This window comes from Cricetulus griseus, chromosome 2, assembly GCF_003668045.3.
Source record: "Cricetulus griseus strain 17A/GY chromosome 2, alternate assembly CriGri-PICRH-1.0, whole genome shotgun sequence".
Taxonomy (NCBI): domain Eukaryota; kingdom Metazoa; phylum Chordata; class Mammalia; order Rodentia; family Cricetidae; genus Cricetulus; species Cricetulus griseus.
In genome coordinates this window covers 232893979-232907441 of record NC_048595.1, presented here as the reverse complement: position 1 = coordinate 232907441, position 13463 = coordinate 232893979, and the positions used below count along the sequence as shown (strand labels likewise).

Below are 13463 nucleotides of genomic sequence, written 5' to 3'. Positions count from 1 at the left end.
TCTGGGCTACAATAGTATCCCTCCATAGGGAATGGGCTTAAATCAAATTATTAAACTTACCGTTATAACATGCGCAGTCTCTGTAGAATTTGTGGAATTTGAGGGTCCACCCATATGCATCTTGCTGATATGAGTATTTAAGCTACCTAAACTTTTAAATATGCAGCTACATTCTGTACAATTATAAGTAGGCCCATTTTTTACCTTTAAAAAAAGGAAAAAGTAGTTTTCAAATCTTTGACTAATAGATGAGCATATTTAAGTTATAGCAAAGAAAATGTACCACTTCAATCAGAGTGAGATAATTATATAACTCTAACATTGGGATATTTTGTTTGTTTTAAATTAGCTTGAGAATCAATGATACAACTACTTAATCAATATCACCAGTTTAGTATCAATTGAAATTTCAGTGTTTATCTAAATAAGAAGTGTCTAGGAATGGAGAAACATTAGTGTAGTTTAAACATCAAAATGTTATCATATGTTCTCAACTTCTTAAATTGCTAAACACGTTCCCCAATGAAGGCTAGGTACAGCTGAGAATATCACTGTGCATACTGAGCTTCTGGGGCCATATTAATACACAGGTATGTTAGAGTGGTTAAAAAAATCTGTAAATTTTTTACCAATTTAACACCCATCCATGATCACTTTTTACAACTACAATTAATCCAGAAACAGATGACAAATAACATTTAGATGAGTAAGAACATCTATGATCAGAGAATGTATCTAAAACATTCTCTCACTATTATTCAAACCTAGCCTTAGTTACCCACCACGGTTATGAGGCAGGCTTGAAAACGCACAAGTGACCTCTAAGCTGGAAGACTTCCACTCTATTTGTAGTACTTCATAAGAACCAAATTTAAGCCAGGTATGGTACTGCACACCTTTAACCTCAGCACTTGAGGGGCAGAGACAGGTAGATCTCTATGAGTCTGAGGCCAGCCTGCTCTACAGAGCAAGTTCCAGGATAGTCAGAGTTGCATAGTGAGACCCTATCTCAAAAAACAAACGAACACACAAAAAGAACCAAATTCAAGGCTATGGACATCTCACAGGACTGGATAATAATAACATGGAATATCTTAACAAGTATCTCAGAGGACCACCCTAAGGTCCCAGGGAGGTATTTAAATATGAGCTATGTAAACACACAGCTATTCCTAAGTGATCAACTCTACTCAAAGGCAACTTGCAAGAATAACCCTTATGCCCCAATGCACTCTTCTGAGACCAAATTATGCAGTGTCAGTATCTTACCAATATTAGTGAATATAGAATTCCAAATCTTTTTCTAAAATTATGTGACATATATGTTTGTTCTCTTTTTATTTAAACCCATTAGATGTTAGAGACCAAATATCTCTCCCCTTCCCCCCCTGCAGTGCGTGCGTGCGTGCGTGCGTGTGTGCGTGCGTGCGTGCGTGCGTGCGTGTGTGTGTGTGTGTGTGTGTATGTGTATGTGTGTGTTATCTTGATATCTGCATGTGAAAGCCAAAGGACAAGCAAGGGTATCATTCTTCAGGAATCATCTACTTTGATTTTGAGACAAGATTTCTCAATGGCCTAGAACTTGCTGATTCAGCCAGCTGCTAGGGATCTGCCTGTCTCTGCCTCCATAGCACTGGGATTACATGTACATGCCTTCATGCCTGGCTCTTTTTCCCCAGTGTGAATTCTGGAGACTGAACTCAAGTCTTCATGTGTGCAAAGCAAGTGCTTTAGGCAGAACTATCCCCTAAGCCCTAGTTTTGTTCTTACTAAGGGGACTTCTGTTGGGTTTATTTCCGTTTTTATTGTCATTATTGAGATAAAAATTTGCTAACTAGCCCAAACTGTCCTCAAACTCACGATCCTCCTGCCTTAGCCTCCTGAGTGCTGAGATTATATGTGTCAGTCATTCAATTTTTAGTATTTTTTTTAGCTCCCATCACTAAGATGATACTTTTTTCCATGAAAAAATTAAAGATACATATTTGCTTTTTAAAATAATAGTTTTCGTTGTACAATAAACTGATTCATAATATAAGTATTTGTGTTAAGTAAGTATTCCTTTATATTCTATAATTAGGCCATAACTAAGACACTAGGACTAATAGACACACTGGTCCTTAAAACAGTTAAACTTACTTAACACAGACGTTTCCAAGAGGTCTATAGTTAAGCAGGGCCTGAAGACAACAGCCAACTGCAATCACAGAGCTGACCCATGCTATGTCTGTGTGCAAGTGTGCTGCAGGGCCAAGCCAGCTCCACTCAGTCTGCAGTGAGAACAGAGCTTTTTGTTGACTTCTTGTCTCTCTCTTCCTACATCTGACAGTGTCTATAGCTGAATAGATGATTACGGTTGATAGGTCACATCACTAAAGGTTTTACCATTTTTAAATACGTATTAAAAGTAAGAAGACAAGCTAGGATTTTGTATTTATCCCACATATAATAAACCCAAAAGAGCCTGGTACAGTGGTGTACACAATTCCAACAGTCAGGAAGCTGAAGCTGGAGGACTGTCAGAAATGAAAGGTCAGCCTGAGCTACAGACTGAGTACAGCACCAGCCAAAGCCACACCAAGACCTGTCACCAACAATAACAACACAACAGGATGTTCCCATCAATGTACTTTTGCTAAAATAGGTTACTGTACATAAGCTCATTCTGCATTTTTCAAAACTCTAACACACTTCCTCAGGCTAGTCATAACCAATATATATCTACTACATTTTGAGATCATGCATAGAGCCCAATGCTGTGCTCACCTCTGAGTGGACCCTCTGCACATGGGACTGCAGGTTCCCCTTCTGAGAAAAGGCTGCAGGACAAAAGGCACAGGCATGTGGCTTTTCTCCTGTGTGCTTGATCATGTGGGTCTGCAGTGCCCCTTTCTGGTTAAAAGCTTTTCCACATTCACTGCATTTGAATGGCCTTTCACCTAGCCAGAGAGGAAAAGAATCGCTATGTGAGAATTTTAGGATGAGAGAAATACATAAGGTATACAAACTCAAGGCTCCAGCCTATCCCTCCAGCCAAAATATCTCCTGAGGATTCTAAATTCACATATAGAAGTATCTCTTAACATTTCAACCTGTCTTAGGCAAACCTTTCCATATCCCCAGCGAATCCCACAGCAGTTCTTGTGGAGCCATGGCTTTCTCTCAGCCTGCTTACTCCCAGGTTAGCCCTACTCCCTGCCCCAAACTACTGTCTAAGCAGGGCACAGCCCTGCCCATCCTCATAACCTCTGATGGGCACTGCTGCTTACACCGGGCCCTGGGTAGGCTGCTCTGCACTCAACAGAGGGACTTTTTCTAAATGAGACCACAGCAAGTCTGGTTTGCTCAATGCCTCCAGAGCTCCTCAGTCCCACTCAGCTAGCTGGTCTCTTCACACTACCTCTCTCCACTAACCTTCTGTTCCCTCAGCACAGGATGCAGCTCCATGGAAGGTCTGTCACCTATGCCTGCCCATCCTTCCTGAGAACCCACACAGCTTGCTCCCTCATGGTTCTTCTGCCCCTGCCACAGTATCACCTCCAAGAATGACGTTTCAATCAGTTCTAGTTGATTTCAAAATCTCTCAAGTCTATCCTATAATCTTTGCTCCCCTTTTCTGCTTAATTCTCTCCATATGACCTGTAATCAGTAACTTCTGACAGTTCACTTATTATTCAACTTCTCTTACATGTTCTAAGAAAGGTTTTTAACTGTCCTGTTAAAAACTTCTGTATGCCACATATATTATTCCATAGGTATTCATTCACTGATGAATGACTGAAAAGAGAAAATTACGTAATTAAAATCTAACTACAAGCTAGTTCAAGGTCTTGTCTTACTAAAATTCCATTCCCTGGGAAATATGTGAGCAGACAGATCCCTACTTCTCTGAACTGACCTCAGGGTTAAGTAAATTAGTCAGATGGAGATGGGAGTGGTGCTCTTGTAGAGAGGTATCATTGGGAAGAGACAGACAATTAGGGTGCTCAGTGAGAACTGTGGGCCCTAGGCATGGGGTGTCCTTCCCAGAGGCATCCTTTCTGTTCTAGTGACATTAGCTGAGATACCTCTCACCTGTCCTGGATGGGGCTCATTCACTCAAGGAGTAGCCGTCAGAAGATCACACATCACACCATCACATCACATGAGGCACATACACTCAAAGACCACGTGGAGAACACAAAAGCCTTCTATTTAGGAGCATATTTGACTGCCTACCTGTGCTGAGCCTTGCAGGCTAGTAAGATGCGGAGGACTATTGCAAACCACTTTCCCCAACATTCCATGCACTCAAGAGGCCAGCAAGGATGAATATGTGTAATCAAAAGATCAATGCCAAGAAGAGAACATATGGTGAATCCCCAAAAGTCACATGAAAGTGTCTAACAGCATTGTGCCTAGGGGATGCGCTGCTCTGATAAATACATTTATGGATGTGCAGAAAAAAATCTCAAGGGGCAGACATCAAATTGTCTAAGGAAGCAGTGTAAGCACTGTCTTCTTTGCATGTTCCTACTTAAAGGATGTAACACCATTCAAGCAATCTTTTCATTAAGAGAAGCTAGAAATTAACACTCTAAAACACATTTTATCTCATTTTTCTTTTTGATACAAGGTCTCATGTATCCCAGACTGGCCTCAAACTTACTATATAGTTAACAATGACCTTAAACTTTTCTTTACTCTTTTTGAGACAAAGTCTCAAGTATCCCTTCTAGTCCGGAATTCCCTATGTAGACCAAGCTGGCCTTAAACTCACACAGATCCGCCTGCTTCTGCCTCCAGAGTGTTGACATTAAAGGTGTGCACTACCATGTCTAGCTGACCTTGAACTTCTGATCCGCCTGCCTCCAGCTCCCAAATGCTGGAATTACAATATACTACCACACTAGTTTGTGTAGTGTCAGGAACTGAACCCAGGACTTCATGCACGGTAGACAAGTACGCTACCAACTGAACTATGTCCCTATGCCAACATTTAAAAGACAGCACTTCTTTTTTCCCTTGATTTAAGGAATATAGAACAAACCTTTGAAAATATCAACTTTCTACTGGCATATAAATGAGCTAAGAAATTATCTGAGTGGTTCTGCAATACAGAGACATGTCTTTAAGATACCATAAATGGAAAAGAACAACAAAGCATAATCAGAACTGGTCAAAGTAGCCAACCAAACAGCTGCAAGTTCATACTGTTTTGTCACTATAAAGGAAAAACAAAGCAGAAGAAGAAAAAAGGGCAAAGCATGGATCATTATTATTTTAATTTTAAATATATAAATATTCACCATTTCCTTTGTCTTTCTCAAGAGAACACTTGCATTATTCATAATAGCATAAACTCAGTTGTGAATACTGTTTTCATTTCAAATACTCAAGCAAGCAAGGTAATGCACAGAGAAATACGATTTTTGTTATTTTAATGCTGTTTAGTTGGTCAGTTGACTGGTTTTGTGAGGCAGGGTCTCACACTGTAGACCAAGCTGGCTTGGAACTCACTGTGTAGCTGAGATGACCCCAAAGCCCTCATCTTCCTACCATGGCCTCCTGAGAGCTAGGATTACAGGTCTGTACTGCCATGCCCAGCTACCTTAACATTTTGTAGCCTACTTCATTAAAGCCAATTGTCACACACAATTGTGCTGCCTTTACTCCTGGAGATCTAACCAGCTGAGATGCCATACAAGTAACAACCATAACATCAACACCAACTGACTGGAGCCCAGTAGACCCAAAAACATGTCTGCATTTCATCATTTATAATACAGCACAACTACATGACAGACAGACTCCCTTTTCAGAATGAAATCATACACACTAGCTAACTGCACCAAGGTTGTACAGCAAACCACAGAGAAGCTGGAGTTAAGAATGCAGGCTAAATTAGCAGTAGGTACATTTTCTTTCCTTCATATCACATAATAAATCATCGGACAGCAAACGTTTCTCATACCTGTATGTATCCTTATATGCCGCGTTAACTGACTGGGCTTTTGAAATGTCTTTCCACAGTGTGGACACGAGTATGTGAAGCCGCTTCTGTCAATGTTCCGATTATAAGATCTTGGACCTGATGCCCTAGTACGACATATGGGGAAAACATTGAGTCATCATCCTTACATTACAGTTTCTAAGTGAAATACTACCACAAAGTTTAGCTGGATGGTAATCAGAATATGCTTTAATGACAACTCAAACATTTGTCTGTCCAACATACAAACACAGAAGCACACATATATGAGTCTAGTGATATAAAATTCATTTTTGCCTATTTTTAGTGGAAAGAGAAGCTTGGTTTGTTCAAACCCTCACAGTGACTGGGAAGTTTTAAAGCACGTTTTGTTGGTTTAGTTGGCATAGAGGCCCATGCAGATACGAGGTCTATATCAACAAGCCCATGCTCTCCCAAAGCTCTGTGCTCAGCAGCACCTGAATGCTGATAATCTCTACCTCTCACCACACAGCTTAACAACCGACTATTTGCTTAACTCTCTGGATACTGCTTGGCCAGCAGCAATGGCAAAAGATCAAAAAGAACCCTGTGCCCTGCCTCAGCCTGTGAACAGTTACCTCATCACCTGCTACGAGGTGCCTTTCCACTGTCAGCTATGTGACATGTGCAACCATTAAAAGTGCCCGTCCATCACAGTCCCCTTTCTTGCTCCTCTTGATTTCCTGTCTGTCTGTCTGTCTGTCTGTCTGTCTGTCTGTCTGTCTGTCTGTCTGAATCTCTCATGTCCCCTCTCCAAATGGCCTTTCACTCTTTCACTTTCCCTCTCCCTGCTCTCCCAATAAATCTCTTGCACTAACAACAACAACAACAACAACAACAAAAGAGCCCTGTGCCATCTCAACCTGTTCCTTTCCATGTCAAGTAATGAAAACTCCTTAGGTTTAAATCTTAAGACCTCACACAGGATTCTCCAAATCCATCTTCAAAAGCACTGGTTTTACTCTCAGACATGGCACCTGCCAGCCACCAACACTACTGCATACACGAGAGCACTGCCTACCCACAGAATGTAAAGCCTCCTGGCACCCTGCTGTCCTCCTGCTATGACTGTCTATGAGAAAAGCAACCACTCATACTTTTCCAGTCAGCTTCTGAACCCAGTGTATGCAGAAAGTATGTGTTTTATTCACATGTATACAGACACACGTGTAGAGAGAATGAAAACACTCCTTGTGCTCCTGGCTCCACCTCCCCACAGCTTAAACTACATACATGCACCATCACACCTGGTTTCTATAGTGCTAGGGACTGACCCAGAACCTTGTGCATGGCAGGCAAGCACTCTACTGACTGAGATACATTCCCAAACCACACTGCATTTTAAAGTAAAAATCAGTGAAATAGCAATGCATGCCTATATCCTAGCACTCAGGATATCCAGGTCAGAGGATGGTAGGTTTTAGGTCAGCCTGAACTATGCAGCAAAACCCTGTCTCAAAAATCAAAAGCAAATCAGACACTAAATAATAGGGATATTAGTCAACAACAAGCAAAATGAAAGAGAAGAGGTGGGAACCACCTACTCCATTCCCCCGTCTAACGTGCAGCACTAGGAGTATACTACATGCTGCCTAGTGTTTAGAGATTTCATAAACTTTTTAAATTAACTAATATGAAATTTCTTGTTAAAAATAACAGACATTTCTTAACTATTACAGGTGGGCATGTAACCTAACTGCTGACACTGTCCTTTATAGTCCTTTATGTTGAAACCAGCTTGGTGACAGGCATGAAGGCATATAGCTATTATTCTAGTAGTCAGGATCTCCATGAGTATGAGGCCAACATGGGCTACAGAGGGAGACTCCTACCTTTAAAACAAACAAACAAAAACCCACATATACACACACACAACCAAAAAAACAACAGAAAGACAACAAAAGTCAGCTCAGTGACTACCGATCACCACCAGCAGGAAAGGGAAGCAAAGCAACAGGACAACCTCCTTTACTTCCTATTTATTAACAAACAAAAATTTCTCCCCACACTAAGGCTCAGGGAACAGTGGAGAGGAAGGAACATTAAGAATTAGAAGCCAGAGGATGAGGAGGGATGCTGCAGACCATTATCTCCTAGACAAGGTATGGCCTCTGCACTCAGGAATTACCTACACAAGATCTGCACAATATTGAGCCCATCAATTCTCATGAGGCCCTGGGCCTAGCTGAGGAGCTACTTTGCTTCAGGAGCATAGCCACCCGTTAGCTGTCCATGATCCAGCAAATAATATCACAATCATGCACATGCAAGCATCCCTAACTAAATTCAGTGACCATTTTAAAAAAAAAAAAAAATGAGTGAGTTTGAGACCAGTCTGGTCTACAAGAGTTAGTTCCAGGACAGCCTCCAAAGCCACAGAGAAGTCCTATCTCAAAAAAAAAAAAAAAAAAAAAGAGAGAGACAGAAAAAAATCATGAAAGTAGGAGGAGAAATGTTGGAAATAAGAATTGCAAGAGGAATTAGGAAAGAAGGGGATGGGTGAGTATGATCAAATACATTATATACATGTACCAAATTGTCAAAAGATGCATTAAGGGCTGGAGAAATGGCTTAGAAGTTAAGAGCACTGGCTGCTCTTTCAGAGGTTCTGGGTTCAATTCCCAGCAACCACATGGTAGCTCAAAACCATCTATAATGAGACCTGGTGCCTTCTTCTGGCATGCAGGTGTACATACAGGCAGAATACTGTATACATAATAAATAAAGTCTTTAAAAAAATACATTAAAATTTTTTTTAAGAAATAAGTAAAGAAACCACATAAGTAATAGGTAAAATACAAGAATCTGAAAAAAATGTTAAGTGTGGCCAGGAGTATATGTATGTCTCTAAATACCAGTAAGGAAACTGGATTTCTACTTGAACATGTTAACAAAGTGTGGCACTAGAACAAACCAGCTGTGTGCTCACGTCTGCTACTTCTCTTCCTAGAACGCCAGATACTAGAGTCAAGCACAGCAAAGCAGCCCATTTTTCTGGATCTGACACAGGGTTTTTACTGTGCAAATCTGGGAATGACCCATACCTAACTTTACAGTGAGTCTTCATGTGTTCCTTCAGCTCGGGCGTCGTCTCAAACTCCTCCTTACAGGCCTTGCAGGTATGGACTCGGTTGTTTGCCAGCTCCTGCCGGTGCTCCTCCATGTGTATGGCCAGCTGGCTGTGCAGTGTGAACTCATCCCCACACTCAGAGCAAATGAGGTTCTGGAAAAGGAACATTTCCAAGCTGCTGCACCTTAAAAGAACTGGTGCCACCGTGAGCATCAATCCACAAGTGACACCTTCCTCTGGAATAAATATCACCTTCGCCCCTCAAAAATGCATCATTGTATCCAAACTGGAATGTCGAAAAGGCATTTCTACTAGTAAAGGATAAAAACAAAAACTACCATTTTCAAACAAACTGAATTCTACATTAAAAGGCTACTGGGCACTAGGCAACTGGTCCATCTGTTCCATGAAAACCTCAGAGACACAGAAGGACTTCAACACAAAAAGGTCAGAAAAGAATGCTAGGTGAGACTATCTACAAAACACCATCAAACACAATGCAAGTGATACATTTCTCAATGGAAATTGTCTACTGAGTTTTGACTATAGGCCGAGTGACCACATGGATGAGCAGCCGGGCTGCTGTAAGCAGGGGACGCATAGGACTTCCCTGTGCCCAAACCAAAGCTGGCAAAAGCCCTCCAGTCTTTAGGACTTGAATAGCTTACATCTCAGTGTAGTTTAACAAATTCACCTCACCTGCTTAATGGAGGTTTTTGCTTTGGTTTGGGTTTTTGGTTTTTGTTAGACAGGGTTTTATTGTGTACCTCTGGCTGGCCTGGAACTCACTATGTAAGCCAGGCTAGCCACAGACTCACCCTCAGGTAGAGGATCTGCCTGCCTCTACCTCCCAAATGGTAAGATTAAAGCTGTGAGCCACAAGAACCAGCTTAATGAGGATTTTGTGGATGTTATTTTTTTGTTTCATTATTTTACTGTGGCCTGTGATAGTCTACATGAACCTTGGTGTGTGCTTCAACCCCCATAGAAGAAGAGAGCAAAGCTAAGTGAAATGACAGAGATGACAAAAAAGAACATGGCAGTGATAGTAACTTCTACAGTACCAGCAAGTGCTGGATTGGGACATTTCAAACCATGAGCATGTGTGCAGTCTCATATGCAGCACTTACTGATGTCATGACCCAGTCAACTGCCCAAAGATGAAAAGCAAGAGTACTCCATTAAGGAGCATGAACTGTTAGTTCCAAACCACAAAAGGTCAGTTTTCTTTGTTGTGAGGCAAGGCTTCATATAATTCCAAATAGCCTCAAACTCACTATGCACCAAGGAAGACCTTGAACTTCTGACCCTCACTGATTACCCCCTGGGCAGGCACTAGGTTTACAGACTTATTCCACAACACCCTCTTTAGGTAGTGCTGGGGGCTGAATCCAGCACTTCACACATGCTTGGCTCTAACTGCAAGCTGCATTAGAACCCAGCCCTTCTGTTTCTTTCCATCAGAGTTCCCTCTATTTTTCCGCATACCAGTTTTGAATGCAAAGCTCAGTAGTTAGGTTATTAACTGACTACTCACAGCCCTGCTGCACAAAAAGGTTAAGATTGAGGGAATTACCCTAAGAAATCTAATAGTGATTTTAAATTGACATTATAATACGATAACTTAATGAATTAATAAACTACTACTAGGTTGTCAGCAACTTGGAAGATAATGAAAATTTACTCTAGGACACCACCAAAAGGAAAAAAAAGAAAATAACCATCCCAATCCATGAATGTGTTTGGCAGAGAAAATATTTATTTTTTTTATTAATAATCCTATCACTTGTCCAGGTTCAAAACTACAAGACAGGGGCTGGAGAGATGGCAGTTGTTAAGAGCACTGGCCATTCTTCCAGAGGACCTATCACACATTTGGCGGCTCACGAAGGCCTGTAAATCCAGTTCCAGGAGCTAAGATGCTAAGATGCCTCTTCTGACCTCCCGGAATACAAGGTGCGCATACGTAAACTCAGGCACACACATACACACATAAAAACAAGTATGTAAATACTTATAAATTACAAAACAGAGCTGGACTCTGACATCCCCACCGTGTTCTCTTGTCGCTCTGGCTCACACCCTCCCTTGCCACCCTCTCTCTCTCTCCCTCTCTCTCTCTCCCCCCCCCTCTTTTGAGACAGGGTTTCTCTGTGTGGCCTTACCTGGAACTCGCTCTACAGACCAAGCTGGCCTTGAACTCAGAGATCCGTCTGCCTCTGCCTCCAGAGTGAGTGCTGGGATTAAAGTCATGCACCACCACCATATGGCTCTCACTTTTTTTACAGAATGGTCAGATGAATACACTGGGAAGCACTCTACAGGAATGTCTGTGAAAATGTTGGTTTCTATACAGTTTGCTCAGATGAGGAAAGGGGGATGGAGCACACACACCTCTAGCCAATATATGCTATTACTGTCTCTCTGCTACTCAACTGACCATTCAAAAGAAGCCAGGACCTTCCTCCTGCCTCTCATCCCACAGAAACTGAGGAAGTCTCTCTGTATCCTGCACGTCATCGGCAGCATTAAGTCTCCTCCTAGACTATCCTGGGTAATTTTAATGCTTCTGAGTAGCCAACAGAGGTTATGGGGGAAACTTCACATAGCACTTTACTCAGCTGTTGCTGTACCATCTCTGAAGAGCCAGAGTACACAAGACACTCTCCAGCCTCAGAGCTCCTCAGCAATCCTCAACACTGACTCCTCTCTCATCAGCATTCCAGGGACCGATCTCTTCTAGCCTCTGTATGGACTCCCAAATGATGCTCAATGTACCAAGTACTCCAAGTTCACCCCACAGAACGCTGCTCCTCCCTTCCATAAACAGGATGCCCCCTCCATCACAGCAATCAGCAAATGTGCACAGCTTCCCTGTGAGATGCTCGGTCTGCCAAGTACTGGGGGAATACATCTGCTATTCCCCAAGCATCCTACAGCACCCTTTAAGGGATTAATATTCTTAATATTTAGAAACTAGAGGCATTTTTCTTCCCTAGTTTAAATAATTTGATAGAGTACTGATCTCAAGAGATTTGAGACTATTAATATCAGCAGAGCAGCAAGGAAAATAGTTTACAGTGCTCTAAAAAATGTCTCTATCAGGGGTAATCTTAAATTAAAAAGTCACTCATGCTTCCTAAGTTCATATATCAAAATGTGTTTTTGTTATTTTCAAATCAACTTATATATATAACAAGTACACATTTCAAGAGTACTTGAAAAAGATTTATTGGTTTTTACTTTATTTCTTTAAGTACTTTGTCTGCATGTAAGTGTACCACATGTATGCAGCACTCAAAGAGGCCAAAAGAGGGCATCAGATCTTCTAGAACTAAAGTTACCGGCAGTTGTGAACTACCATGTGGGACCTGGGAACCAAACCCAGGTCCTCCCCAAGAGTAGTCCGTGCTCTCAACCACCAAGCCATCTCTCTAGCTCCAGGAGTAACTTTTTACTGCTGTACTCCCCGTCACTTGGAGCACCACTCCCAGGGCTTGAGTGACTCATGACAACAGAACAAGGACCCCAGCAGATGGAGCCAGGAGCAAACCACTACAAGTTCCACCTGGAAGCCACCTGGAAAAGAATTTCAATGAAGTTTGTAGAAGAATAAATATTAGAAGGCAAGGTTTTGAAAATATCATGTGAAAATCCAAAGCATTTTAGAAATGATGAATGACTATACATTCCTCTTTCTAGTCACAAAGAAAAGCCAAATAAATTTTAAATTGTATGAAGAATACCAGAAGAGAGAACAAAAAAATCTGTTCTGTGTCCCTACACAGATGCTGGGGTTAGATGAAATATAACTAGGCTAGGTATGTAGATTAGCTGAAGTGCTTTCGTACTAAACTGTATGATGCCCTGGGTTTGATTCCCAGCAATGCACAAACTAGATGTGATACAGCATGCTTGAATCTCAGCACTTCTCTAGAAGTAAAGGTAGGGAGAAAAGAAGTTCTAGGTCATCCTTGACTACACAGGAATTTCCAGGTCAGCCCGGGACACATCAGACCTCATCTCAAAACAAACAAAAAGAAAGTAAGTATGCCATAATAAAGCATGTCTTTTCTGTACTGTGACCCTGGAAATGGGCCTTGCCAGAACAGAGTACAAGCGGAACTTCAAGGACCTTCCCCCAGTGACCTTACCCTCCAAAGCATTAATGTGCCTGCGTCTCACCTCAGCCCAGACTACACAGTTCATCATAGACTCTCCTACCCACATGCTTCACAGTCCCTGACCTCAAAGACCACAACTTTGCTGCTGAGCAGCACAAATGAATGGCACACCCTGAGATCTCACCATCACTGACTCTGAGCTAAATCGGACAATCTGTATACTTGCCCCCACCCATACTCTGTTCCCATTTCCAAAACAGGGTTCCCACATTGCCTA

General features: G+C 41.8%; 1 protein-coding gene across 4 annotated transcripts in view; it reads right to left on the bottom strand.

Moving 5' to 3' along the window:
- Positions 1–13463, bottom strand: part of Znf236 (zinc finger protein 236) — an 82096-nt gene that overhangs the window by 58489 nt on the left and 10144 nt on the right. For 3 of the 4 annotated variants that reach the window (XM_027403698.2, XM_027403699.2, XM_035440303.1), the window contains exons 4-7: positions 9037–9215; positions 5954–6078; positions 2767–2939; positions 61–204 (exon numbers count right to left, since the gene is read on the bottom strand). In XM_027403698.2, the coding sequence (XP_027259499.1) occupies positions 61–204; positions 2767–2939; positions 5954–6078; positions 9037–9215 (621 nt within the window). The remainder of the gene's footprint in view (positions 1–60; positions 205–2766; positions 2940–5953; positions 6079–9036; positions 9216–13463) is intronic. The other variant, XM_035440304.1, reaches the window with a different exon arrangement.